Source organism: Doryrhamphus excisus, linkage group LG18 (assembly GCF_037039965.1).
Source record: "Doryrhamphus excisus strain RoL-2023G ecotype Guam linkage group LG18, RoL_Dexc_Guam_v1.1, whole genome shotgun sequence".
NCBI lineage: Eukaryota > Metazoa > Chordata > Actinopteri > Syngnathiformes > Syngnathidae > Doryrhamphus > Doryrhamphus excisus.
This window is the reverse complement of record NC_136374.1, coordinates 17,054,733-17,082,640: the sequence shown is the minus strand read 5'-3', so window position 1 is coordinate 17,082,640 and position 27,908 is coordinate 17,054,733. Positions and strand designations below refer to the sequence as shown.

At 39.0% G+C, this 27,908-nt stretch overlaps 1 protein-coding gene across 5 annotated transcripts in view; it reads left to right on the top strand.

The window, feature by feature from the left end:
- kif21b (kinesin family member 21B) overlaps window positions 1–27,908 on the top strand; it is a 72,746-nt gene that overhangs the window by 11,093 nt on the left and 33,745 nt on the right. For all 5 annotated transcript variants that reach the window (XM_058055334.2, XM_058055337.2, XM_058055335.2 and 2 more), the window contains exons 2-15: window positions 12,991–13,213; window positions 14,727–14,909; window positions 15,519–15,668; window positions 16,999–17,133; window positions 17,971–18,153; window positions 19,167–19,282; window positions 19,445–19,640; window positions 23,844–24,033; window positions 24,108–24,171; window positions 24,934–25,164; window positions 27,027–27,141; window positions 27,214–27,358; window positions 27,440–27,628; window positions 27,708–27,907. In XM_058055334.2, the coding sequence (XP_057911317.2) occupies window positions 12,991–13,213; window positions 14,727–14,909; window positions 15,519–15,668; window positions 16,999–17,133; window positions 17,971–18,153; window positions 19,167–19,282; window positions 19,445–19,640; window positions 23,844–24,033; window positions 24,108–24,171; window positions 24,934–25,164; window positions 27,027–27,141; window positions 27,214–27,358; window positions 27,440–27,628; window positions 27,708–27,907 (2,320 nt within the window). The remainder of the gene's footprint in view (window positions 1–12,990; window positions 13,214–14,726; window positions 14,910–15,518; window positions 15,669–16,998; window positions 17,134–17,970; window positions 18,154–19,166; window positions 19,283–19,444; window positions 19,641–23,843; window positions 24,034–24,107; window positions 24,172–24,933; window positions 25,165–27,026; window positions 27,142–27,213; window positions 27,359–27,439; window positions 27,629–27,707; window position 27,908) is intronic.

Sequence of the window (27,908 nt, the reverse complement as noted above, 5' to 3'; positions counted from 1 at the left end):
GGGGGAGGCAGCGGAAATGAGGGGGATTGACCCAGAATCGGGTCTGATGATGCACACTGACGTGTCCGTGACTGATGATCATCCGATTGATTGATTCATTTTTATGAACGATGCTAATAGTAATGATTACTTTATTAAAATTGGCTTAATTACAGTATATGACTCTACACTTTTAAGATGTAAAGTGTGTGTTTGACTCGGATGTGCATTATTATTATTATTATTATTATTATTAGCATAGAGGGGTTATTCGAACCCTTTAAGTGTCCGTCAAATCGTTGTCATTTGAGCGTTGGCGGCCTCATCGTTGTCACGCCACACGGACGACCCCTCCGCTCTTTTAATTACAAGCACGGCGGAGAGAACCCCGCCACGTGGTACGTTAAGACAGGCTTTAAAGTCAACTTGACAGATTGTGTCTTTTGGAAATAAATGGATTGATGCGGATGGCGAGCGAGCGAAGTTGCAATCCCAGACAATGTAGGACAACTCCGGCCCTGAAGTCCGTCTGGGTTAAGAAAAAGCCCGCGTTGACGTGGATGAACCAGTTCGCTCGCTTGTGCTCCAGCTAGCTACGATTCACGCCAACACAAGCAGTCAAATCAATGAGCACGGAGAATGTGAGCGCTGCTATCTCTTTTTGGTCCGTTGCCGATGGCTGACAGGGCCCCGGGCTGCGGGGACCACCGTCTGGGGAGGTGAGAACCATGTTTAGTTTTAGCATGCGGGCTTTGTGAAAGGTCAGATTGCCCATCAATGATGTATAAATATTCTGTTTTTCGTCTTATTTTCGACTATGTGTGCATGATTTGCATTGAATGGTGTTAAAAAACCAAATACTACAAGCGGAGAGTATATCAATTAGAGGTTGGGATGCACTTGATTTATGTACACACTCTACACTACACTACACTACACTACACTACACTACACTACACTACACTACACGGATGGTCCAGGAAATCAATGCAGCACTGATATATGGTATCTACAGTGGCTCAATAATAATAATAATAATAATAATAATAACAAACATTCACCTTTTAATCTAGTCATTTGCCTCTAGCAAACAATCTTTAATTAATGAAAGCAGTCAGTTCCATTAAGGATGTGGCAAAAGACCTCATTTCTAAAAGTAATTAGGATTAAAAACACTAATTATGATAATGGTATGTGATTAAATCTCAGTTTTACTAAAGCACCGTGTTATTATCTTTTACAGCAATCCCTCGATTATCACGGTTAATTGGTTGCAGACCCAGGCGTGATAAGTGAATTTCCTCAAAGTGGGATTTCTTCTTTAAAAATGTAATATTTTCCTTGTAAATACAGGTTTTAATTAAGTAAATAAGACATTTAAGACATAAATAAAACTTGTGCTTGTTTGTTTTGAAGTAAATATATTCCAGGCGTGTGGACAGGAAGTGATGTCAAGTGGTCTGAGTTATCTTTTTGTTGGATTATGGCTGCAACAGTAGCCCGTTTTGTTATTATAATAATTATTATTATTATTTTATCATTATTATTATTATTATTATTATTATTATTATTATTATTATTATTATTATTATTAATGTTGTTATTATTGTGCCTGTTGTGAGATAATTCAAACCTGATTCAAAGAGGGTTTTTAAATGTTTATTGTTCCACAAATTGACACCAAATTATATTAATTTCTATATTTTTGTTGACCAAATAAACAATTGTTATGATAATATTTAATAATAATAATATTTCTTGTAATATATCATCTTCCACACTGTAAAGTGGTGGAATTGGACCTTTGTGACACGTATTTAAGGCAATTCATACTATATGTTATGATCTTATTCTTATTTCTGCAACGAGCCATGTTCCACAGATGGCCCCTGGGCCACACCTTGTTTCACTAGGAATGCAGGTACAAAGGAGTAGTATCTGCTTCACAATCAGAGGTGGAAGTCCTGCATGGCGGATACTTCATCTTTGTGTACCGCTTGTATTTAATTACTGAATAAATGCATGATGCAAGAAACATTTCCTCCCTTTCACTTTTAATGCGCTCCCCTGCTGGCTAAATATGGCCACCATGTTGTTAAATTGTCAACACGGATATCCTCTGGTGTTATAAAGCCCAAAGTTATGGTCGCCACATTCCCACTTCCTGTCAGACACGCTCTCTGGGAAGCCCCGGTGCCGCTTCGGAGGTCAGGAGAACCAGAGTATGGAGCAAAGGGGGCCACCTGCTGTGGCCGCCATGGTGCACTGTAGTAGGATACGTGCTTGGAGCAGACCCAAGATTATTATTAACGATGATGCATAAAAAGTTACGTGTTTTGATCTGTTAAGTCTCGTAACTTTGATTAAATGTAGAATTCTTAATGCTAGGAGTCCACTGGGCCGGTGCCAGTTGGGACCAGTTGGTGCCAGTTGGTGCCAAAGACTATGTGATTGCCGTGTAGTGGCTCGCTGTGCGCCAATCACAATCTTTGGTGCGAACTGGCATGAACTGGCGCCGCCCAGTGGACTCCGAGCATCACTGGCGCAACTTGGCTCGTGCCATTACATTCCAATGGATTCCAATTGTCGGATTGTTTGTGACATTTGCTTCCACTTGGTGGACACTTTGCGCATTACTTGACTCAAGCAATTGGTGCGACGAAGATTGTAAACATTTTGAAATTTTCTTGCTCAATTTTTGCCGCCGTTACGAGCCACCACGAGCCAGTTGGGAGGCAGTTTGAGCCACTGCACGCCACTATAGGCACCTTATTGGCGACACTAGGCGCCACAGCAAATTGCATTGGCGTAAACTGGCACCAACTGGCGCCGGCCAATGGACTCCTAGCATCACTGGCGCAACTTGGCTCGCGCCATTACATTCCAGTGGATTCCAATAGGCGGATTGTTTGTGACATTTGGTTCCACTTGGTGAACACTTCTCGCATTACTTGCATCAAACAATTGGCGCAATGAAGATTTTAAACTTTTTAAAAAAAATTTGCCGCCAAACTCATTTTTTGCCGCCGTTACGGGCCACCACGAGCCAGTTGGGAGGCAGTTTGAGCCACTGCACGCCACTATAGGCACCTTATTGGCGACACTAGGCATCACTGCAAATTGCATTGGCGTAAACTGGCACCAACTGGCGCCGGCCAGTGGACTCCTAGCATCACTGGCGCAACTTGGCTCGTGCCATTACATTCCAGTGGATTCCAATTGGTGGATTGTTTGTGACATTTGGTCCCACTTGGTGATCACTTCGCGCATTACTTGCATCAAACAATTGGCGCAATGAAGATTTTAAACTTTTTTAAAAAAAATTGCCGCCAAACTAATTTTTTGCCGCCGTTACGAGCCACCACAAGCCAGTTGGGAGGCAGTTTGAGCCACTGCACGCCACTATAGGCACCTTATTGGCGACACTAGGCGCCACAGCAAATTGCATTGGCGTAAACTAGCACCAACTGGCGCCGCCCAGTGGACTCCAAGGTAGGTTGGTTCAAATACGCACTTAAAGTAATGCCTAGCATATTCATGACAACGTAGCAACGCCGTAGTTGAGCCATTTTGCCACGACTGCACCCGAGGGCTTCTCTAGTTTCATCCCTCAGTCATCGATACGCCCTGAGATCAAACACCCCCAAATTCAATTTCCTGTGTTCTCAGGTCTTTTCATGTGAAACAATCTTTACCGTTTGCCACGTTATATCCCTGATCCGTTTCATCGTATTGTTTAGCTTTCCTTTTGTGTTCATGCGAGTGTTTCTCTGAGCCGGGTACCCTTGAGCACGCTACAGAGATAAAAGTACAAGTACAAAGAGCATTACTGCATGAACACACGGCACACGGTTTTGTATCTGTGGTACTTTTAACAGTGGAGGTGTGACAGGAGCAAACAGATCATAACTTTTACAAAAAAAACATAAAAAAAAACACAAAAACGGCACTCAAATGTGACTTTAATATTTACATAATTGCTTAATAACTCATTAGACTGTTCTGTAATGTGTGTTGCATAATAGTATTTTAACATTGCTTGTATTAGTCACAATACCCTCCTCAAAAAAATAGTTTTTTTTTGTGATATTAGCCACATTTTTTATTTTTAGGTCCATTAACTTCATGGACCTAAAAATAGAAGAAGAAAGGCTAATTGGAGACGAGGAACTTAAAGTTGTAGGCCATACAAATGAATAAGAATAAATAATAAATAAGCCTGTGTATGATTTGAGGTGTTGCTGGTGTACTGGTGTATTGGTGTACTGGTGTATTCACACCTTCGTGTTTGGTAAATAAACACGAGTACTTTAGATTTAACAGTGAGAACCGTCACAGCTGTCATCCTGCATTTAGCTTTGGCAAATAAATATGCAGATTCACATCCGCATGCATGCGACCTTCAAGGGTAAACACTATAAACCTCGCTTGGCGTTGTTGTAGGTGTGAATCCTACTCTTTTTACAATGAACTCATGAGCTGTGTTAATGCTGGCTGTGGTGTGTGTGATACCGGTATGCTTGTTAATAAATGACCGTGGGGACTCACACGCTCAAGTCCTGCACACTTAAAAATGCCCCCAACGCAAATATGAATGAAAATAAACAAAATGTACTTATTTGTTCATATGATGCACACGGAGCAATGAACAACTTCATATTCTTCTTTCTGCTCCATTCGTTATTGCGAGTGTTACAGGCTGATTGTTTTTAATTTTTATTCACCAACCCCCCTACTAAAATTAGTCTACTATGGTAATGGTAATGGTAATGGTAATGGTAATGGTAATGGTAATGGTTTAATTTCAATTGAACATGCATCAGATTCCAATTGAGTGCATCCCATAATCAGTTCCCAGTTCCACATGTCCAAAAGGAGTAGGAAGAAGCAAAGCTTATTAAATCCTACCCAATCACTAACTGTTACATTTGTTCACTTCCTGCTTTCCGTAATACAGTTTAAGTTTTGTTTTTTTGTTTTGTCCCATACCGAAGTACGAGGTGATAAATGATTTGGACAAATAAATGGCACACTCTGGATCTAAATGGCCACTTTCTCGCCTGATTAAAAAAAAAATATATATATATATATATATAATATATATGAAATAATGTACAATAATAAAATATAATTAAAAAGTGATGAATTTAAAGAGTTTAGAGCTAAAGTGAAATCAGCCTCAGCCTCTTATTAAATCCTACCCCTCCATCTGGTACTTTTACAATCACTAACTGTTACATTTGTTCACTTCCTGCTTTTAATAAGGTTTTTTTTTTTTAAATAAATTTTTATTTTTTAGATTATTTTTTTTTATTGTTAGAACTTGCCTTCCAAGAGGACGTAATGTCTGTTACTGGTACTTTTACAATCAGTAACTGTTGCATTTGTTCACTTCCTGCTTTCCATAATACAGTTTAATACAGTTTTTTTTTTTTTTTTAAATAATGCACCTCGTACCGAAGTACTGGGTGATATGAGCATCCAATGCCATAATGGGTACCATAGTGCGTGTCAATATAGTGATATATATAGCACATCATGACTGGTTCAAGACTCTTCATCCTTGTATTTAGCAAACATCAACTGCTTGTATTGTTTCTTGAATTGGCTCATCGTTGTGCATTGTTTGATTTCCTTACTCAAATACTCTACCGGGGGAGTATGTATCTAGGCTCTAAATCAGTAGCATTAAGTTAAAAAAGATCAAGTTATATGTATTAAGTCTACACCATTTAGGGTGAATCGAACACGGCTCCATCAGAAAGAGAACTGGGTCCTCTTTGACAATGTTTTTGTTGGGTTACTGTTTGGTCCACACCCACCCACCCACCAACCCACCCACCAACCCGGAGCAGTGAGAAACTCTTTGTAGCATGTTATCTGAAAAAGATCATTGTTTTCATTCTTTACCAGTATGCAGACGTCCAAATATCCCACTCCGTCCCCACTATTGCATCACCTGTGTGTTTTATTGCTGCCGAAATGTTTTTTTCTTACTTTCTATGCTCGTTATATGTGATGTATTGGAAGAAAGCAAGCTAGGCGAAGAAAAGTCCACACTGGACTTTTTGCTGGTGTTTTTGCTGGCCAGTGCACTGAAGGACCAAGCAGGGGTTGGGGGTTGGGGTTGGGGGGTGGGACCATAAAGTACATCAACAGAATGAAACTTCATGGACGATAAAAGAAGATAACACAAGAAGAAAGAGACTGGGAACGATTATTCCAGCAGCCCTGAATGGAAGGATTTATGTCCGTGTTTGTGGGCCTTATTTTGGCCTAAATGGGCCGAGTGTCGTATGAAGCGGTAGCAGACTTCCTGTGCCAGCTGACAAACAACAGAGCTCGGAAACACTCACAGCTCAAGTGAATACGATTAACTCGGCCTTTGTGAGCGTGTGTGTGTACATGTGTGTTGGTCTTTAGTGAAGTATTTACGTTAGGGAAAAGTACTCTTTGGTTATCACCAGTTTGTTGCTTTGAACGTTGAATCAGCACAAAAACACACAGGAAGTAACACTGAGTAGTTCTTGGTTACGATGCGGGTTCGAAATCGAACACGCGGTCCAGATTGTCGCATGAGGATGACGGTGCAATTTCATTTAGTGATTTGTGCAGCACTAGAGAGTAATTGTGTTGGAGTGGTGTAAAGCAAATGCAAGGTGCACACTGATTAGTCAATAAACATTAGCAGTCCCTGAACGGCTTCTGTCGTTACCAAGGCAACCGGAGCCTCCTGAACCGGCCCAGCCGAAGGAGTCATGTGGAGCGGAGGCTACATTAGCATTCATAGCATTGACTTGTGTGGTCGATGTAATGATTAGAAAGGGTGTACACTCTTGGGACCCTTTTTTTCCGTTTGTCAATAATTCTGCCTTTCCAAAAATGAACAAGACTTAGATGAATGAATGATGTTTTATGACGATAATTTAATTAATTTGTCTTTCCATCAGTTTTAAAGATAATATTGAAAAGCTTGGTGATTTCATTAATTTGGGTCACAAATACAGTCAAATTTGTGACCCCCCCCCCCTTCGATGAGTGTTGGCCAAAATGCTATGGAAGTCGTGCTACCATACAGATACCCTCATAGCTTTATAATAGGAGCATCCAAATGGCAAAATGGCCCAAAGCTTGTTTTCTTTGTTTGTGGCACATTCTAACAATACAATTAAACCAAAAAAAATGTAAAAAAACCAATATCAAATGTAGAAAAAAGCAAAATATATAAATATAAATATAAACCAAAAAAATGTAAAAAAAACAATATCAAATGTAGAAAAAAGCAAAATATATAAATATAAATATAAACCAAAAAAATGTAAAAAAAAACCATCAAATATAGAAAAAAGCAAATAAATATAAATATAAATATAAATATAAATATAAATATAAATATAAATATAAATATAAATATAAATATAAATATAAATATAAATATAAATATAAATATAAATATAAATAATTTAAAAAAACAACATCAAATGTAGAAAAAGCAAAAAATATAAATATAAACCAAAAAAATGTAAAAAAACATCAAATATAGAAAAAAGCAAAAACAAAAAAAGCAAATAAATATAAATATAAACAATTTAAAAAAACATCAAATGTAGAAAAAGCAAAAAATATAAATGTAAATATAAACCAAAAAAATAAAAAAAAACATCAAATGTAGAAAAAAGCAAAAAAAAAAAATATATATATATATAATATAAATATAAATATACAGATAGAATCAGTCCCAGACCCCACGTGTACTTCATCAAATTCAATAGATCTTCTCACCTTCTTTGTCAACTTGCTGGCACTTGGAACTGCCTTTGGCCCCATGGTAGGTTATTTCGCCATCACACTCAATAAAACATGCACGGAAGGTGAGCCAACAATGCCTGCAGGCTTTTTCTGTACATCCAAATGTGCAAATTGTCTAGTTTGTTAAAGTGGAGGCAAAAGTATGGTGAACATTTTCAGTGAAACTCAAAATATGGTTGTGTATATACCATCTTAACATATCTATATAGTATCGTTTTAACTCATTTATAAAATTAAAATTTATAGATTTTTCACTTTGTGGCCCTTGGAATCGGTCATCTCTGCTTTATAATCATGACAAAAATAGTCAATGACGTCTGTGCCATTAGCGTTAAGTCTTTCCCGGGACCGTGCAAATATATTCTGATCAATGGCCGCCATGATTTTCAAAAAGCTTACTCATCAGACGTGTTTTAAACACACTGAAGTCACAACGGGTGTTATAGACGGCATTGGACTGTGTGAGAAATTTCAAGTCACCGGCCAACACAGTAGTGGTAGCTTCCCGGAGTACATACGGGACAGTACATGCACGTCCCTCATGTTGCCCTCAGGATGCTCCACATCTTCCTTGACTTTCACCACTTTCAAGGTTTGATGAGGCACAATTAGTGTTTGTTTGCATTTCTCCAGACTGTTCCTAATTAACACTATTCAGTTTGATAATTAGTCTAATAAGGGAATTCCCTTGAAGCGTGTGTGTAATGACTTTCTGACTGTGTGTGTGTGTGTGTGTGTGTGTGTTGAGGCTGTAGGATATGTTGTCTGTTTCCTGCATAAATAAGATTTGCACGATGCAAAATGCCAATCTGCTTATTATTTGTATTTTTTGATGCCCTTTCTCTCATTCAGACATTAACTGTTTTTTTGGGGGGGGTTATTTCTAGATGTTAAATGTCCTTTAGTGAGTGTGTGTGTGTGTGTGTGAGAGATGTTTGCTCTTTCAATCAATGTTATGGATCCTGTCCTTTGTTGGTGCAGCTAAGCCTGGTGTGTGTGTGTGTGTGTGTGTGAAATGAGTATAAATAGCTTCTCCATTCTTCTCCCCGTGGACACGCTGACTTCCATCATTGTGTTTGTTTCCCTTTGTGTGTGTGTGAGTACGTGCATGTGGCAGACATGTTTGTCTATCCTCATTTCAAGCGGAGGATGTCGAGATGTTACATTATTCAGTTATTTACAGAGATGGACTTTTTTTTGAAGGATGCTTTTTTTTAAATTAAACTTTATTTTGCAAAAGTGAAAGGAAAAGTTTTTGTTTTGATGCAATTAGGTTTTGTTTTCCCGACCCACGATGCATACATTTTTGTAGAAACTCACAATGATAGTCCATTACATCATTAAGGTCGCTCGTTATGCTGGAGCCTATCCCAGCTGACTTCAGGCGAGAGGCGGGGTCCACCCTGAACTGGTCGCCGGCCAATCACAGGGCACATATAGACAAACAAGCATTCACACTCACATTCATACCTATGGACAATTTGGAGTCACAAAGAGAGTCACAATGTGTAATTGTGTGTCATTGAACGCCTCTTGAGCACAGAGTAATTACGTGTCAGAGATGCTGTCTTTTTTTTTAATGACAATGGAAAATTAAATATAATGAATAAAAATGTGATGACTCACTCGTGCAAATATATGAAATAAGAAAATAATAAAAAGAGAGGCTGTGTTCGAAACCGCATACTAACTACAACATACTTCCATGTCCATACTATCCACACTCTATACGGCATACTCAATCCCACATAACCCACAATGCATTGCGCTCCTACCTGAGCTGAAATCACAATCACAATTATTAAAAAAAAAAAAAAACAACCTTAAACTGTATTATGGAAAGCAGGAAGTGAACAAATGCAACAGTTACTGATTGTAAAAGTACCAGTAACAGACATTATGTCCTCTTGGAAGGCAAGTTCTAACAATAAAAAAAAAAGATTTAAAAAATAATTTGAAAAATAAAAATTAATTTAAAAAAAAACTAAATTAAATTATATTAGGAAAGCAGGAAGTGGACAAATGTAACAGTTACTGATTGTAAAAGTACCAGATGGAGGGGTAGGATTTAATAAGAGGCTGAAGCTGATTTCACTTTAGCTCTAAACTCTTTAAATTCATCACTTTTTTATTATTATATTTTATTATTGTACATTATTTCATATATATTATATATATATATATATATTTTTTTTTTTTTAATCAGGCGAGAAAGTGGCCATTTAGATCCCGAGTGTGCCATTTATTTGTCCAAATCATTTATCACCTCGTACTTCGGTATGGGACAAAAAATTCAAAAATTAAAAAAAAAAACAAACAAACTGTATTATGGAAAGCAGGAAGTGAACAAATGTAACAGTTAGTGATTGGGTAGGATTTAATAAGCTTTGCTTCTTCCTACTCCTTTTGGACATGTGGAACTGGGAACTGATTATGGGATGCACTCAATTGGAATCGGATGCATGTTCAAATGAAATAAAACCGTTACCGTTACCAAATACCAACTGTTTACAATTTTGTTCAGACGAATTCGGCAAAATTTAAGCTAGCCGGAGCAAGCAACGCACTTCACCATAGTGATAAATCACTACTTTTACTTTGAAAACAGGAAGCGAAAACTTGCAATATATCTTGCTTGACATTGTATGGTCCATCCTGCTGCTCAGTGTGAGTAGTACTCAAAAATAGCATACTGCCAGTGTAGACACACTGCATACTCAAAAAGTTTCGAACACAGCCAAAGTCTTCAGTTGTTGTTAGCGTTTCGTGTCATCGTTGTTTGTTAACGTCAAACCCGGGGCACCCTCCAATTCACCTTCTTACTTCTGTCAGCAGCCATGTCATCCCGAGGCCTCAGTGAGCATGCTCCATTAGCGGCCATACATGTCCGTGTCACAACACGGCCTCCATCGTGTACAGTATGTCAGACGTGATTTGGCATGCTTTGGATCATCATCTCCTCCTGTCCTCCTCCTCTCTACTTTCTCTTCCCAGCTCTTCTTTCTTCTGTCCGAAGAATCTGGTTCCAGAAGATGTTCTAGTTTTCTGGCAAAGTCTAATCAGGCGTTCAGGTGCATGAACGTTAGCAGTGAGATACGTGTGTCTTGATTTTGACAATGATGGTAAATATTTTTGACTTGTATTGATGTGGTGCCGGGACTCGTCTTCTTTGAGGAAACATGAACTTTTGTCTTTCATGCACTTTTAGTTGCGTTCTTTCGAATTGCTGGGGCCTGATCTCAACAGCAGACAAGGCAGCAAGGGAACGGATCGCATCTGGCATTGAAGGCTAGGAGAACTATTACAGCCTTGTCTATTACTTCGATTTGATATCGGCACAAATCATGCAGAATTTTATTTTTTAATTTTGTTTATTTTACAGTAATAAATAAATATAATAATAATAATAAAACGGTAAATAATAAAAACTTAATAAACCACATAAAGTTGGTGGGTAGACAAATGATTTTTTTCATATTAAAATGAACAAAGCATTATTAGAGCCCTGTAGACATGACAAAACACGACTATAGTCACATTTATACTTTTTATTTACAACATATTGCGCAACTGCAGGGTCTTGAGACACATGCTAACTCGCAAACTAGAGAGCTAGCGACTTAAACGGTAGCCTTCACGTTATTTCCTTTAAACTTAAATAGCCAAAAACTTACCACTTCCACACGGATAGGGAGGATAACTATTAACAGTTATTTAACCTTTAACATGAACATGAATCAAACGTAATAATTTTTTCTGGGTACATGATACCATACAGCATCCATATCAAACTAGTGTCCTGGGGGCCACATTTGGCCCGCGGGCCGCGTGTTTGAGACCCCTGCTCTAGACTCTACTGAAGAATCCGACCTGTCATTTTTATACGCAATGACTAACCATACGGCAAACCAACAAATAATTATATTGAACGACCTTCAATGAGGTGTGTGCTTCCATGACATTGTCCCAAGGTTATCACAAGTCAGTGCTTTTCTGCAGAATCTCATCCAGTTCTTTCTCGGTGATGATCCTGTGAAGTACTGAAAGAGGGATTAGTTTTAGTGTGTGGGGGGGTCCTGTTCAAGTCCTGTTCTTAATAGTACAAGACTTTTTTTGTGCTGTGTGTGCACTATTTGTTCCTGTGTTTGTCCTTGTGATGCGACTACGCTCCCCTCAGCAGTTGCATGATGCACTTTTGCTTTTATTACGCCATCATCAATATGTGAGCGTCTTTGTTCACTTTGGGTCTGCGGTGCGTTCAAAGCCTCGTGTTGTTTCAGACTCATCAAATCGGAGGTTAGCTTTCAGACGTCTCGCCTGCTGGGCGGATTCCTCACCTTTATTGATGGCAGATCATAAGTCAACTTCCGTATTACCGCATCATCATTCACAGTATCAATACCTCAGTTCTGGCTGCCCTGTTCGGATTTTATCATATAAGAATTTGAATCTCGCGGGATCTCGTGTGATGAGATTTCGCCACATGTGTAGTATTCTGGTCACTGGTCATCAGTAATGTTACATTAATGAGAACTAAAATTACATTACATTACATTCACACTGCCAGACATGACTGTGAAAAAATAAGTTCTCCTCCTATTCCGTGTGGAAGTGGTAAGATGATGGCTTCTTACTTATGTCCTTCTTTACCACTCTGTTACTTAAGTTACGGCATACTTAATACTACTACATACTACATACTTACATACTTAAGTTACCCGTACTTAAGTAAAAAAAAAAATTAGGCTAACTAGTTAGCTTGGTAGCATGCTATAGTGGCCGTCTTTTATGTCCCGGTAGTCATCCAGTCACCTTCACAGTATAGCTGAGCAATGCATCGTAAACAAAAACTAATAGGTGTGTAAAGGAGAATATAGGGGTGTTATTTCATGCCTACAGGGCTCTAATAGTGGTAAAAATCTATTTAGAAATCCATAGACGGGTTTTTTATGCTCTAAATGAGACAGAGCTGAGCCGAGACTTTATTCTTGTCACTTATACAGAAGTACAAGTGGAATCTGAAAATAATGAAATGTATTAATATTGAATACTACTCTGCAGAAGTACTTAAGGTGTTTAGGTAATTAGAATTGATTTCAATTCCTCATGAAAACAGCATCACGCCCATCCCATATTCATGATTGACACTGTAAATAATAATATTTCATTCACTAATCTGTGCGTCTGTCTCTGTCCTTTCAGGATCCGTCCTCAGATGGCGAAGGAGAAGATTGAGGGCTGCCATGTGTGCACGCTGGTCACACCCGGAGAGCCGCAGGTCCTCCTGGGAAAGGACAAGGCCTTCACTTACGATTTTGTTTTCGATGTGGACTCGGAGCAGCCAAACATCTATCAAGCGTGCGTGCACAAGCTCATCGAGGGCTGCTTCGAGGGCTACAATGCCACCGTGTTTGCTTATGGGCAGGTGAGTCGTGCAGGCGTAACAAGCGTGGCGTTGAGCGATCCCTGTTAGGGAAACCTTTAGTCTGCTTTATTCGAGGCTTTTAACACATTTTCATCCATGTAGCTAAATAAATGTTCTCTCTGAATTCTCTTGGTGTAGCCCCACCTGCAGCGTCAGCGTGTGATCGGATCACCCAGGATGTGTGTTTGTCCAAAAAACTGTTTGGATTATTTGGGTTTTTTTTTATGTCTGTTGATGCAGGTGCAGTATTCTAGTACAAGCTGTATTTGTAAAATATACTTTCTTCCAGCATGCTGAAATTGCAGTTTTTTTTGGGGGGGGAGGGGGGCAGTTTGACTCTTAGATACGCTTGCTACATTTCGTGGTATTTCTCTGATTTCAGTTTGCAGTTCTGTACAGGACAGAAATAAAGTTCCACAATCAGTTTTTCATTCATTCATTCATTTTCTACCGCTTATACTCACGAGGGTCGCGGGGGGTGCTGGAGCCTATCCCAGCTGTCTTCTACACCCTGGATTGGTGGCCAGCCAATCACAGGGCACATATAGACAAACAACCATTCACACTCACATTCATACCTATGGACAATTTGGAGTGGCTAATTAACCTAGCATGTTTTTGGAATGTGGGAAGAAACCGGAGTACCCGGAGAAAACCCACGCATGCATGGGGAGAACATGGAAACTCCAAAAAGCGATGACCAAAGGTGGGATTGAACTCAGGTCTCCTAGCTGTGAGGTTTGCGCTAACCACTCATCCACTATGCAGCCCACAATGTTTTTTTTCATTCATTCATTTTCTACTGCTTTTTCCTCACAAGGGTCACGGGGGGTGCTGGAGCCTATCCCAGCTGTCTTTTGGCCGAGAGGCGGGGTCCACCGTGAACTGGTGGCCATTAGCCAATCACAGGGCACATATAGACAAACAACCATTCACACTCACATTCATACCTATGGACAATTTGGAGTGGCTAATTAACCTAGCATGTTTTTGGAATGTGGGAGGAACCAAACATAAACATTCCAAAAAATGTAAATATTATTTATGTCTTAATTGTTTATGCCTTATATGTATTATTTTCTGTTATGTTTACTATAAATGTGTGTAAAAGTGACTATAGGGGTGTTATTTCATGTCTGGAGGTCTCTAATAATATTAATTTATTCATTCATTTTCTACCGGTTATCCTCACGAGGGTAGCGGGGGGTGCTGGAGCCTATCCCAGCTGTCTTGGGACGAGAGGCGGAGTCCACCCTGAACTGGTGGCCATTAGCCAATCACAGGGCACATATAGACAAACAACCATTCACACTCACATTCATACCTATGGACAATTTGGAGTGGCTAATTAACCTAGCATGTTTTTGGAATGTGGGAGGAAACCGGAGTACCCGGAGGGAAAAAAAAAAAAAAAGGGTGGGATTGAACTCGGTGCTAACCACTCATCCACCGTGCAGCCCACAATGTTTTTTTGTTTGGGATAAATAATTAACGTTGACTGTGCTCTACGCAGACCGGCTCAGGGAAGACCTACACCATGGGGACTGGTTTCGACGTGAACCTGAGCCCACTGGAGCAGGGCATCATCCCGCGTGCTGTTCATCAGCTCTTTGAAGGCATCGAGATCAGGAAGGAGCACGCCAAGGAGGCCGGCACCCAGCCCCCTGAATTCAAAGTCAGCGCCCAGTTTCTGGAGGTACTTGATTGGACGGGATTGAGTCTTAAGCGTGTGTTTGGTGGCATGGCCCTCGCTAACGCTAACCAGATGAGACGAAAAGGGGAAACGGGGGAATCAGCCCCCTCTTCCACAAAAAGGAAGTGACAAGCTGATGACAGACGGCCAGGAGTCGGCTGTGCTTGGTGCCGCCTGACGAAGGTTGGCGATTACGTCTGGCGTAAGTCTTCATCACGTCGGGCTGGAAGACGAATAAGAGCGATGATAAGTAGGAAAGACGGAAGCCTGTCTCGGTGCAATGAGATAAAATGCCAGCTAAGGTTTCTGTGTTTACTTCCTCTACATGTCGGTAAAAGCATGGATACGTGATTTGATTATGTTTAAATGAATGTTATTACTGCAATAATATCATTGTTTTTTTTTGCTGTTGCTTTCTGTTGCTGGAGTATTCTTCCCAAGGTTAAAAGGTTATCTCTGTTGATGGTAAACACATGTGTGTGTGTGTTTGGTAGCTGAGCCTTTAACTGACCTGTGACCTTTGGCCTCATTTGTGTATTAGGCCACTCTTTTGACCTACTGGGTAAATATATTTGATATATATCGATATATTCGTCTCTCTCCGTATTGCAGCTTTACAATGAGGAGATTCTGGACTTGTTCGATGGCGCCAGAGACCCAGACTGTCGAAGCAGGAAATCCAATATAAAAATTCACGAGGATGCAAGTGGGAGCATCTACACCACCGGGGTCACTTCGAGACTTGTACACTCCGAGGAAGAGGTGAGTGCATATGTGTACGTTGTTGTAGTTTAATGTGTCTTACTTGCTTTTTTTTTTTTAAATACTTTTGCTTTTTTTTTTCCTTTTTTTTTAAAAAAATACTTTATTTTTAATTACTTAATTTTTTTTTAAAAAACAAAACGTTAACAGCAATACAAACACACTCAAAACAAAAAGGAGGCACTGGACATAGACAGCACACAATTTGGCGAAAAGAGGAAGAAGAAGAAGATCTGTGATGATAGTAGTTTTGATTTAAAAAAAAAAAAAAGTTTTCCACTCACCCTTTGCCTCTTCTCCGCTCCACTCGAGTGGCGCGCCAACAAATTAGCATTTGCATAACATGGAATAGTCCATTGCATGAGAAGGGAGGGGCAGCTCTTGTGAAAGTTTACGCAAGACTCAAACAGTAATACGTACTTTAAATTGAAGAAAAGTGGAGTTGTTGTTTTTTTTCCCCCCTCCCCTCTCCTAGTGTTGTCCCCCCCTTCTTCCCCCCCCTTCATCGCCCAATCATCCCGTCCTGTCACCCCTTGTCTCACTGCATAGTATGTTGTATCTGTATGGACGGATGATTGCACAATTTCGCTTGTACTCCTGTATAAGTGACAAGAATAATAAATACTAAATACTACTAAAAAAATACAATAAGCAGTTTTATGTTTTAAGACGTTTGGGGGACTCCTGGGGCCCCAGGGAGTTGCCTGTGTTTGCCTAATTGTGGCTCCGCCCCCAGCCCTGGGACATTATTTTCTGTGGGAATTTGTTTCTTCTTAAGCCGAGTGATCACCTTGTTCATAATTCAGGTATTTTTACCAGTAAAATTCATGAATTTGTACCTTAGAGATGAAGGATAATGTTGAAAAATGACATAAATGTCCTTTCCCGCACTAAAATCCTGCCGATAAACAACCAAATGTTGAGGGCAGCCGGTAATTCCAGCCACTTATGAAAGAGCGATCATGGTAATAACTTAAAAACTGCATATAGTTCAACTGGAGCAGACAATGTTGGCGCTTTGTCTTATTGCGTACAGCCTGGTGCGTTCAATTCCCAACGCTGAAGACAGCTGAGAGACAAGCGAGTCAGATTGATGCTCCTACGAGGAAGAACATGTCAAAACACAACAAGGGCACAGCCGTGCGTTTTTGTGGTATGCATGTCAAATTCTAATACGATGTGTAAATATTGAATATCTCCTCTCGCGGGCTGGGATTGTTCTCCAAAGTTGAAGAGCATTTTAGAGAGACCGAAGAGAAGTAGTGTGGTCTTATCTTCATTTGATATGAAAAGCAGTAACATAAATGTATCATTTTGTCCGTGTGTGCAGCTACTGCAATGTCTGAAGCTCGGCGCTCTGTCCCGCACCACCGCCAGCACGCAGATGAACGCCCAAAGCTCCCGCTCACACGCCATCTTCACCATCCACCTCTGTCAGATGAGAGTCTGCCAACCGCTACAAATGGTGAGCCACGCTGCAGGATGACGGGATCGGGGGTATAAAAAAAAATAAGAGAAAACATGAGAGGGAGGTTCATTGTGAGTCTTATCAGAATTTCATCATAATCTGCTTTAAATATAAATCTGTCGGCGGGCAGAGGAAGGAGGATTAGGATTAATGAGGAGATAGAAGAGGCAGGTAAGGGTAAGACGGTACATTTTGAAAATAGTGAAATATTTTTGTTGCTTTAAGAATGAATAAAATTTAGACAAAGAGCATCAAAGTAAATTAAGATCATTTACCTGCGCAACTTTATTTAATTTTTGTTAATAGGTTCATATCAGGTCTGAAATGTATCCTGTTGTGCAACTTTTGTTTGTGTGAAAAATATAACACGGAAGGAACTATTTTGTATTTTGGACAGCAATTTTCTAAACTTTTAATTTAGAGTTGAGAGAACTACGTCATGTGCAGTTAAAACGATAAGTTTACATTATTTCACTGGTATTGTTCAATGTTATTGTCCAAATATGATTTGGAATATTGAAGCTTTTCAATATCGAATTTTCAGGACAGGCCTTTTAAAGATCGGTAAATTGGTGCCCCCCTTAGTTCCAACAATGTGACGTAGAGGCAGTCAAAAAGATACGGAAATATCCGACAACTATACGTACGTTCTGAGAACAGTAATAATAACAATAATAATCACAATAGAAGTAGTTATAACAATATTGTATTTGAGAAAATCCATATTGGATTTTTGTGTGAATCTGCGACGACTGCAACCGGATGTGATGTCAAGTGCAAACCAGCAACATGAGTTAACTTTCGTATTTGTCTCTTGCCCGACACCCTTGCCAGCCCAATGGAGATGAGGTCACGGAAGAATTAAATGGCGTGGACTCAAGCGCCATCGAACAACCCGAGTTTGAAGCTCTGATGGCCAAGTTCCATTTTGTGGACCTGGCTGGTTCTGAGAGGCTCAAACGCACCGGAGCTACAGGCGAGCGAGCCCGCGAGGGAATTTCCATTAACTGTGGACTGGTGAGGCAGAAACACATCCAGTCATCTCTCGTTTATTATGGTTAATTAGCAAGAATTTTATTTGTAGACATAATAAGAGCATGTGTGATTGCAATGTTATTATTGTGGCTGTTGTGAGATAATTGTTTTTAATTTTTAATTTTTAATTTTTAATTTTTAATTTTTAATTTTTAATTTTTAATTTTTAATTTTTAATTTTTAATTTTTAATTTTTAATTTTTAATTTTTAATTTTTAATTTTTAATTTTTAATTTTTAATTTTTAATTTTTAATTTTTTATTTTTTATTTTTTATTTTTTATTTTTAATTTTTAATTTTTAATTTTTAATTTTTTTTTTTTTTTTAGCATAGGTAAGTTTCAGGAAAATTTCAGCTCCCGACTAGAAAAGGGAGCAAAAGATAAAGATACATTTCAACATAAATTTTACTTTGACACAAATATTTTTGGGTTTGTGACAACACAAATATCTAAACAAATGCACCACAACATAAACAACACAAAAAAGGGTTGTTTTACATCAAAATTAAAATGTATTTACAAATATGACACCATGAACCATTTACAATTTTCCATGAACGTAACCTCTAACACTTCTTCTTCCTGTCATGTGATTTTTCCCATCACTAGTTCTGCCGAGCTCTTATCAAATGCACGTCTGCCATCTTGTGGTGGTATTATGGCCTAAAATTACTCTGAAGTGAAATCCATTTGTGTGGAGTTACATCATCACCTCAAGCACATAAAAAACATAATAAATAAATATGTTATTGGGATTTAATTGTATAATTAATATTAATTATTAATATTAACAAGAAGTCAAATTCGCTTAAATATTCCTATTAAATGAATTCCTATTAATAGACTGTATTCAACTACGAAAAGCTATCATTTATTAATTTATCACTTTGTGAAAAAACACAATAGAGCGACTGTTGCTTTTTTTTAATTGTACCATTCTTTGTTTGTTTATTATAGCACTCATTTATTATTCCTGTGTTTGTGTGCACGCTAGTTAGCCTTGGGAAATGTCATCAGCGCTTTAGGAGATCAGACCAAGAAAGGCGGCCATGTTCCCTACAGAGACTCCAAACTCACTCGGCTGCTGCAGGACTCATTAGGAGGCAACAGGTACATCATTCCCTTCCATATATATTGTATATACTGTATGTGCATGCACCTATATCGTACATATATGTATGATATATATATATATATATATATAGATATATATATGTACTTACAAAGGCCTTCACTTCCTCACTGATTACTGTTATTACCGTTTCTCTCTAGTCGTACGGTGATGATCGCTTGCGTCAGTCCGTCTGACCGGGACTTCATGGAGACCCTGAACACGCTGAAGTATGCCAACCGGGCCCGGAACATCAAGAACAAGGTGGTGGTGAACCAAGACAAGACCAGCCAGCAGATCAGTGCCCTGCGTGCCGAGATAGCTCGTCTTCAGATGGAGCTGAGCGAGTACAAGGCGGTGAGTGAAGAAGGAAGCTTCCAGATAAATGCATGAAGAGGCAAAAGGATGAAAGTGGGTGAGGGATGAAGCGAGGGAAGTGTCAGGTGGAAGAACAGAGCTCTTATGACATACTGCTCTCTAACTGATGCAATGATGTGGTAAGGAACACATCAAGACAAGGCGGGCTGGATGAGATCCCAAGTAGAAAGACTAGCATCAGTAGCAGCAAAAGAACAACGCACTTAAGTCTTGTCTTTGGTAAAAGCAGAAACTGACGATACAAAGGAATCTGTGCTCCATGTACAGCGGAACCTCGGTTAGTGTACCCCGCTTAGCGTGTTTTTTTGAAAGTTTTGCCTCGGTTTTCATGCATTCTCCAGTTAGCATACAAAATGGTGTTCATGCTGTCATGTTATTAAAACACTACATGAATCCATCGGTATTCTAAATATACCGTATTTTCAGGACTATAAGTCGCACTGGAGTATAAGTCGCACAAGGCCAAAAATGCATAATTAGGTAGAAAAAAACATACATAAGTCGCTCCGGAATATAAGTCGCACAAGGCCAAAAATGCATAATTAGGTAGAAAAAAAACATACATAAGTCGCACTGGAGTATAAGTCGCACAAGGCCAAAAATGCATAATTAGGTAGAAAAAAACATACATAAGTCGCTCCGGAATATAAGTCGCACAAGGCCAAAAATGCATAATTAGGTAGAAAAAAACCATACATAAGTCGCACTGGAGTATAAGTCGCACAAGGCCAAAAATGCATAATTAAGTTAAAAAAACATACATAAGTCGCACTGGAGTATAAGTCGCACAAGGACAAAAATGCATAATTAGGTTAAAAAAACATACATAAGTCGCTCCGCAGTATAAGTCGCACAAGGCCAAAAATGCATAATTGGGTAGAAAAAAAACATACATAAGACGCTCCGGAATATAAGTCGCACAAGGCCAAAAATGCATAATTAGGTAGAAAAAAAACATACATAAGTCGCACTGGAGTATAAGTCGCACAAGGCCAAAAATGCATAATTAGGTTAAAAAAACATACATAAGTCGCTCCGCAGTATAAGTCGCACAAGGCCAAAAATGCATAATTAGGTAGAAAAAAAACATACATAAGTCGCACTGGAGTATAAGTCGCACAAGGCCAAAAATGCATAATTAGGTTAAAAAAACATACATAAGTCGCTCCGCAGTATAAGTCGTACAAGGCCAAAAATGCATAATTAGGTAGAAAAAAAACATACATAAGTCGCTCCGGAATACAAGTCGCACAAGGCCAAAAATGCATAATTAGGTAGAAAAAAAACATACATAAGTCGCACTGGAGTATAAGTCGCACAAGGACAAAAATGCATAATTAGGTTAAAAAAACATACATAAGTCGCTCCGCAGTATAAGTCGCACAAGGCCAAAAATGCATAATTAGGTAGAAAAAAAACATACATAAGTCGCTCCGCAGTATAAGTCGCACAAGGCCAAAAATGCATAATTAGGTAGAAAAAAAAACATACATAAGTCGCACTGGAGTGTAAGTCGCACAAAGCCAAAAATGCATAATTCGGTCAAAAAAACATACATAAGTCGCTCCAGAGTATAAGTCGCACAAAGCCAAAAATGCATAATTAGGTAGAAAAAAAACATACATAAGTCGCACTGGAGTATAAGTCGCACAAGGCCAAAAATGCATAATTAGGTAGAAAAAAACATACATAAGTCGCTCCGGAATATAAGTCGCACAAGGCCAAAAATGCATAATTAGGTAGAAAAAAAACATACGTAAGTCGCACTGGAGTATAAGTCGCACAAGGCCAAAAATGCATAATTAGGTAGAAAAAAAACATACGTAAGTCGCACTGGAGTATAAGTCGCACAAGGCCAAAAATGCATAATTAGGTAGAAAAAAACCATACATAAGTCGCACTGGAGTATAAGTCGGACAAGGCCAAAAATGCATAATTAGGTAGAAAAAAACCATACATAAGTCGCACTGGAGTATGTCGCACAAGGCCAAAAATGCATAATTAGGTTAAAAAAACATACATAAGTCGCTCTGCAGTATAAGTCGCACAAGGCCAAAAATGCATAATTAGGTAGAAAAAAAACATACATAAGTCGCACTGGAGTATAAGTCGCACAAAGCCAAAAATGCATAATTAGGTAGAAAAAAAACATACATAAGTCGCACTGGAGTGTAAGTCGCACAAAGCCAAAAATGCATAATTCGGTTAAAAAAACATACATAAGTCGCTCCAGAGTATAAGTCGCACAAAGCCAAAAATGCATAATTAGGTAGAAAAAAACATACATAAGTCGCACTGGAGTGTAAGTCGCACAAAGCCAAAAATGCATAATTCGGTTAAAAAAACATACATAAGTCGCTCCAGAGTATAAGTCACACAAGGCCAAAAATGCATAATTAGGTAGAAAAAAAACATACATAAGTCGCTCCGGAGTGTAAGTCGCACAAAGCCAAAAATGCATAATTAGGTAGAAAAAAAACATACATAAGTCGCACTGGAGTATAAGTCGCACAAGGCCAAAAATGCATAATTAGGTAGAAAAAAAACATACATAAGTCGCTCCGGAGTATAAGTCGCACAAGGCCAAAAATGCATAATTAGGTAGAAAAAAACATACATAAGTCACACTGGAGTATAAGTCGCACAAGGCCAAAAATGCATAATTAGGTAGAAAAAAAACATACATAAGTCGCACTGGAGTATAAGTCGCACAAGGCCAAAAATGCATAATTAGGTAGAAAAAACATACATAAGTTGCTCCGGACTATAAGTCGCACAAGGCCAAAAATGCATAATTAGGTTAAAAAAACATACATAAGTCGCTCCGGAGTATAAGTCGCACAAGGCCAAAAATGCATAATTAGGTAGAAAAAAAACATACATAAGTCGCTCCGGAGTATAAGTCGCACAAGGCCAAAAATGCATAATTAGGTAGAAAAAAAACATACATGAAATACAATGAAAGCGCGACTGTTCCCAAAGACACAATGTGCTAGCAAGACACCACACGGACACCATCTTCCTGTTTTGTTACTAGTTATTTCTTGAATTCAATGATTTTTTATCACCTCCTGTAACAAAATGCTGGTGCTAGCCGTTTTTGGGTAACAGTACTGAGGTGAGAAACAGTCAATGTCAAAACCAGAAGGTGGTGGCGGTGGTTGATCTCGCTACCAAATTGTGTCTTTGTGAACACTTGCATAGTTTTCTGCATGTCAAACTATTAAAATGTGTTATTATTAGCTTACTGTCATGGATTAATTGGATTTGTGTTATTTCTTATGGGGAAAAATTGATTCAGTTAACATCCGTTTTGCTTAGAGTCAGACCTTGAAGGCACTAATGACGCTAACCAAGGTTTCTACCAAGGCTTTTATATTTGTATCCTGCAAAACAAGTGACTGAACAGTTAAGTGAACCGGAGTGAAGTAGAGGTAGCAGAGATGAGGATGCTGAGGTTCTCATTGGGAGTGACCAGGATGGATAGGATCAGGAACCATGTCATTTTTTTGTTTAAATTCAACCAAAAGTATTTCAGTGTGTGAACTATACATCTATTGATCCCTTTGACCCTGCTTATACGTAGCAAATGTATTTCAACCCAGAGTTAGAGGTGCAGTATCCTTGACACGGATGACTCTCCTTCACTTTTTGACCCCTGGCTCGTCCGTCTAAGACGTGATTAAGTGGTTGATTGGCGTGGCCTGCGGTGACTCGGTCGTAGCGAATGCGTCTTGACCTGGATGCGGTAATAAGGGATGAGATGTGACTGGAAGTAGCGCAGGCTTGTGCCAATGGACGTAATGATGTTGGCGTGCTGTGACTGGATTAGACAGGGACTCTCTGTCCATCGCTTATGTAATTGAGTTTTATCGTGGTTATCGTTCGGCGTCTGACAATAGCAAGTTGATAAGCCCCGGACAGACCAACCAGTGACTTGTCCGAAATAAGTCACAACTATTGCATTGTTTCAAAACTTGCTTAACATTAGGCTGACACCAAGTAGAGTGCAAAGCTGAGACATTTTATTTGTTTATTCGCTGAGATGGGAAAGGCAAAAATGTTGCCCTGTTAAAAGATGTCAAAGAAGAAGTTTTTGTGTAATCCTTCTGTCACACAAGCAAAAGTCGTAGTTTCACTGTGACTTTTCAACCTGCTGTGGTTTATGGTTTTATCTTGTAGGGTAAACGTGTGGCATGTGAGGACGGTTCGGACGGTTACAGCGACCTGTACCAGGAGAACGCCATGCTCCAAAGAGAGAACGATACACTGCGCCTCAAGGTGAAGGCCATGCAGGAGACCATCGACCATCTCAACACGCGAGTAACACATTTGCTGGCCAATGAAGTCAGCGTGCTCCTCACCAAGTCAAGTATGCGTTACCCTCTTACGATTACTTTTAGTGTTTATGTTCAATTGGACTCAAACCTTCTTTATCACCTGTAGGTGAGGGCAACCAGGAGATTGGGACTCTAATTCAGAACTACATCCGAGAAATTGAAGAACTCAGGTTAGAGCTTCCTAGGCACGATTGTGCTTTAAATCCATCAGACGCAATCACATGTCAATCTTAAACCAGCTTAACCACCAATAGGGCATATTATTGTTTATATAATAATGTAATAATAATAATAATATAATTGTTTATATAATATATATAATATTATATAATATAATTATAATTATTATATAATTATTATAATATAATACAATTGTTTATATAATAACAAATAAATATATAAATAAAATATAAATATAAAATAAACATAAAAAAAAAAATTATTGAGCTTTAATTTATTGGGTCACAATAATTATGGTCCTAATTTTAAGTGAAAATTTAATTTTGATTCCTTACTTTACTATCAGTACAGTTTTTTAAAAATATTTCTATATTACATTTTATTATTTTATAATATTATTTAATTTTTATTATTACTTAAAATTTTTCTTTTTTGTAAGAAAAAAATGTATGTGAAAAAGTCATAATAATTATATGAGAACTAGCATATTATTTGAGGAAAAAAGTATGGAATTAAATATTAATAGAAGTATTAATAAAAAAAAATATTATATCGTATATACAATGTAATACATATAAATATAGAGTGATGTGAAAAAGTACCTGTTGCCTGTTTGTCACATATGGTTTTTTATTTTTGTTATTAAAATTAGGTCTTATGTCACATAAAGTTGTGTCTCTTAATATTTATCTTAATGTGTCTAACTCATCATTCTTCTCTCTGGTGTCAAACTGTCATTTCATCTTCCTTAGATCCAAACTCCTGGAGAGCGAGGCCATGAATGAGTCTTTGCGACGCCAGGCTGCTCGTCTGTCCTTTCATGCTTCCCTCCCCTCCTCTGCTCGGAACGCCGCCTCCGGGCATCCTCCCGGCTCCTGCCCTGCAGTCATGTCCATGGAGGCGGAGATGACGGACGTGTTGCGTCGAGCCAAGCTGGACATCGAGAGGCTGAAGAAAAAGGAGAGGAGGCAGAGGAGGATGAGGTGAGGAGCCCATCTCCTCATATTTATCAATATCGACGACTGCATATTAAAAGCTCAGAGAACATGATGACCCGACTGATTATCCACTTCCCCTTTAAGAGGAGCATGCTGGTATACGTAGGCAACCAGTCCCCAAATGGAACTGGGCTGCAGCCAGAATTAAAGCGGGCTTTGGCCAAGAATGGTTTCATTCAGCGCTGCCCTCGGGTCATGAGCGAGTGGAGTACACAGTTCAAAAGGCTAATTGGGCTTTAATGGGATCGAGATGGAAGTAGATGGCACTTTTAAGATGAGACGCCTGATCAGCCAGGTTGTAAAACGCAGAGCGAGAGGAGGAGAGTAAAAATGGCAATAAAATATGAAGAGCTAAAAGCAAAAGAGATGGAAAAGACTTAGCTAATGAGTCTCATTTTTAAGTTGAGCTCCTTTTCAAAGTACTAATGGACGTTGGACTGACATCACACTTATACTGATCAATATTATTATACGCTGTAGTTCGTATGCAATACTGATGACTTAATCAAGTCATTTCATTAGAAATTGGACTAAATATATTGTGTATTACTTTTTGGTGGCATAAAATACAAAGGAAAATGTTTTTTCTTATGTAGTCATAACTCTCTACATCATGAAAGACAAATTATTAGTCATATTCTGGCCACTAGGTGTCAGTATTGTTACATTGATGACACGTGATGTTACATTACATTACCTTCACACTGCATGGAGTCAGGCTGCACGGCTTTCGAGTGGTTAGCATGCAGGCCTCACAGCTAGGAGACCCGAGTTCAATTCCACCCTCGGCCATCTCTGTGTGGAGTTTGCATGTTCTCCCCGTGCTTGCATGGGTTTTCTCCGGGTCCTCCCCTATTCCAAAACCATGCTAGGTTAATTGGCTAGGTTAATTAATTCAGCTGGGATAGGCTCTAGCACCCCCGCTACCCTCGTGAGGATAAGCGGTATAAAATGAATGAATGAATGAATGAATGCATGTAGTCAGCCATGGCATGTCGGACATGATCAAGTGGCGAAAAAAAGGTTCTCCTCTCGTTCCATGTGGAAGTGGTAAACTTTTGGCTTCCTTCCTCACTCCATTTGAAATAGGAGTGTAAAGGTGATGATCAGGGTGTGATTTCACGTCCACAGGACTCTAATATTGTTAGAGTCCATGTATAGAAAATAATAAGCAGGTGTTCTAACTATGAAAATATTTTTTAAATAATATTAAAATCATATGAAAATTGTTTAACTGAATAAGTGATTTTTTGCAAAGTAGGATTACTTTGCAAACATTCACTTTTTAATTTAATTTAATTTAATTTAATTTAATTTAATTTAATTTAATTTAATTTAATTTAATTTAATTTAATTTAATTTAATTTAATTTAATATTTTCATAACTGAGTAAGTGAATTTTTGCAATGTAGGATTACTTAGCAAAAATTCACTTATTCAGTTAAACAATTTTCATATGATTTGCTTTTTTTTTTATTTTCCCAAAGAATTAGCCTTGTTTTTGTGTACTATTACACATAACCTGGTGTGTTTGCCCTCTACTGTATTGTGACGAGAACTCAAGTCCCCAAACAAAGCTAACTCGCTGTCTGTGCATTTTTTATTGCGTGTGATAGCTAAATTACAGAGGTCAAAGAAAAACGCGAGTGGCGGCAATCTGACAAAAAAGCTGAGAGATACTACAGGATGTCCCGGGAGTCCACATCAACAAATTTCTGAATTTATTTTTGCATTTTCTTTCAAGCTGAATCAGCAATCAATTCCATGCAATCTGCTTAATTTTTAATGATCAGTGAATAAGCGCCCTGATATCCTGATATTTAATATTTAAATCCCTCCTGTTACAGTCCAGAGTTGGAGAAAGGTTTGAAGAAGCGAGTGAAATTACACACCCAGGAGAACGGACACAGCGGACAGAATGGACAGAACGGAGAGGTGGATTCAGACGACAATTACGTTGAGGTGACTTTGCATTCACCATCGACTGACTCACACCTGAGGCAAAACATATCATATCTTCATCTTTCCGTGCAGGACATCATGTCTCCGTTGCAGGAAGAGAGTGGTTGCGATGAGGAGGAGGAGGAAGAAGAGGAGGAGGAGGAGGGGAGAGAGGAAGACGAGGAGTTTGACACCGACGAGAGCCTGGTGGACTCGGACTCAGACACCGATGAGAAAGGTGTCCTTCTTGTTCATGTCAAAAATATTCTCTATTTGTCCATCCTAGAAATGTGTCTGACCTCTGACCTCCAACTTCCAGCCAACTTCCAGGCCGATCTCGCCGATCTGACATGCGAGATCGAGATCAAGCAGAAGTTAATAGATGAGCTGGAGAACAGCCAGCGGAGGCTTCTGATGCTGAAGCTCCAATACGAGGAGAAGCTCATCCTGCTGCAGAACAAGATCCGAGACACGCAGCTGGAGAGGGACCGTGTGCTGCAGAACCTCAGTCAGTCCACTCATTGGCCGATTGTACTTCACTAGCGGGCAACAAAAAGCGACTTTAACATTACTGCATGGCTCCACAGTGTCCATGGAGAACTACACAGAGGAGAAGGCTAACCGCATCAAGCAGGACTATGAAAAACGTCTTAAGGAGATGAACCGGGATCTGGTGAAGCTCCAGACTGCACAGAAGGAACACGTGCGTCTTCTTAAAAACCAGGGCAAATATGAACGGGAGCTGAAGATACTCCAATCCGAGGTCAACGAGATGAAGAAAGCTAAGG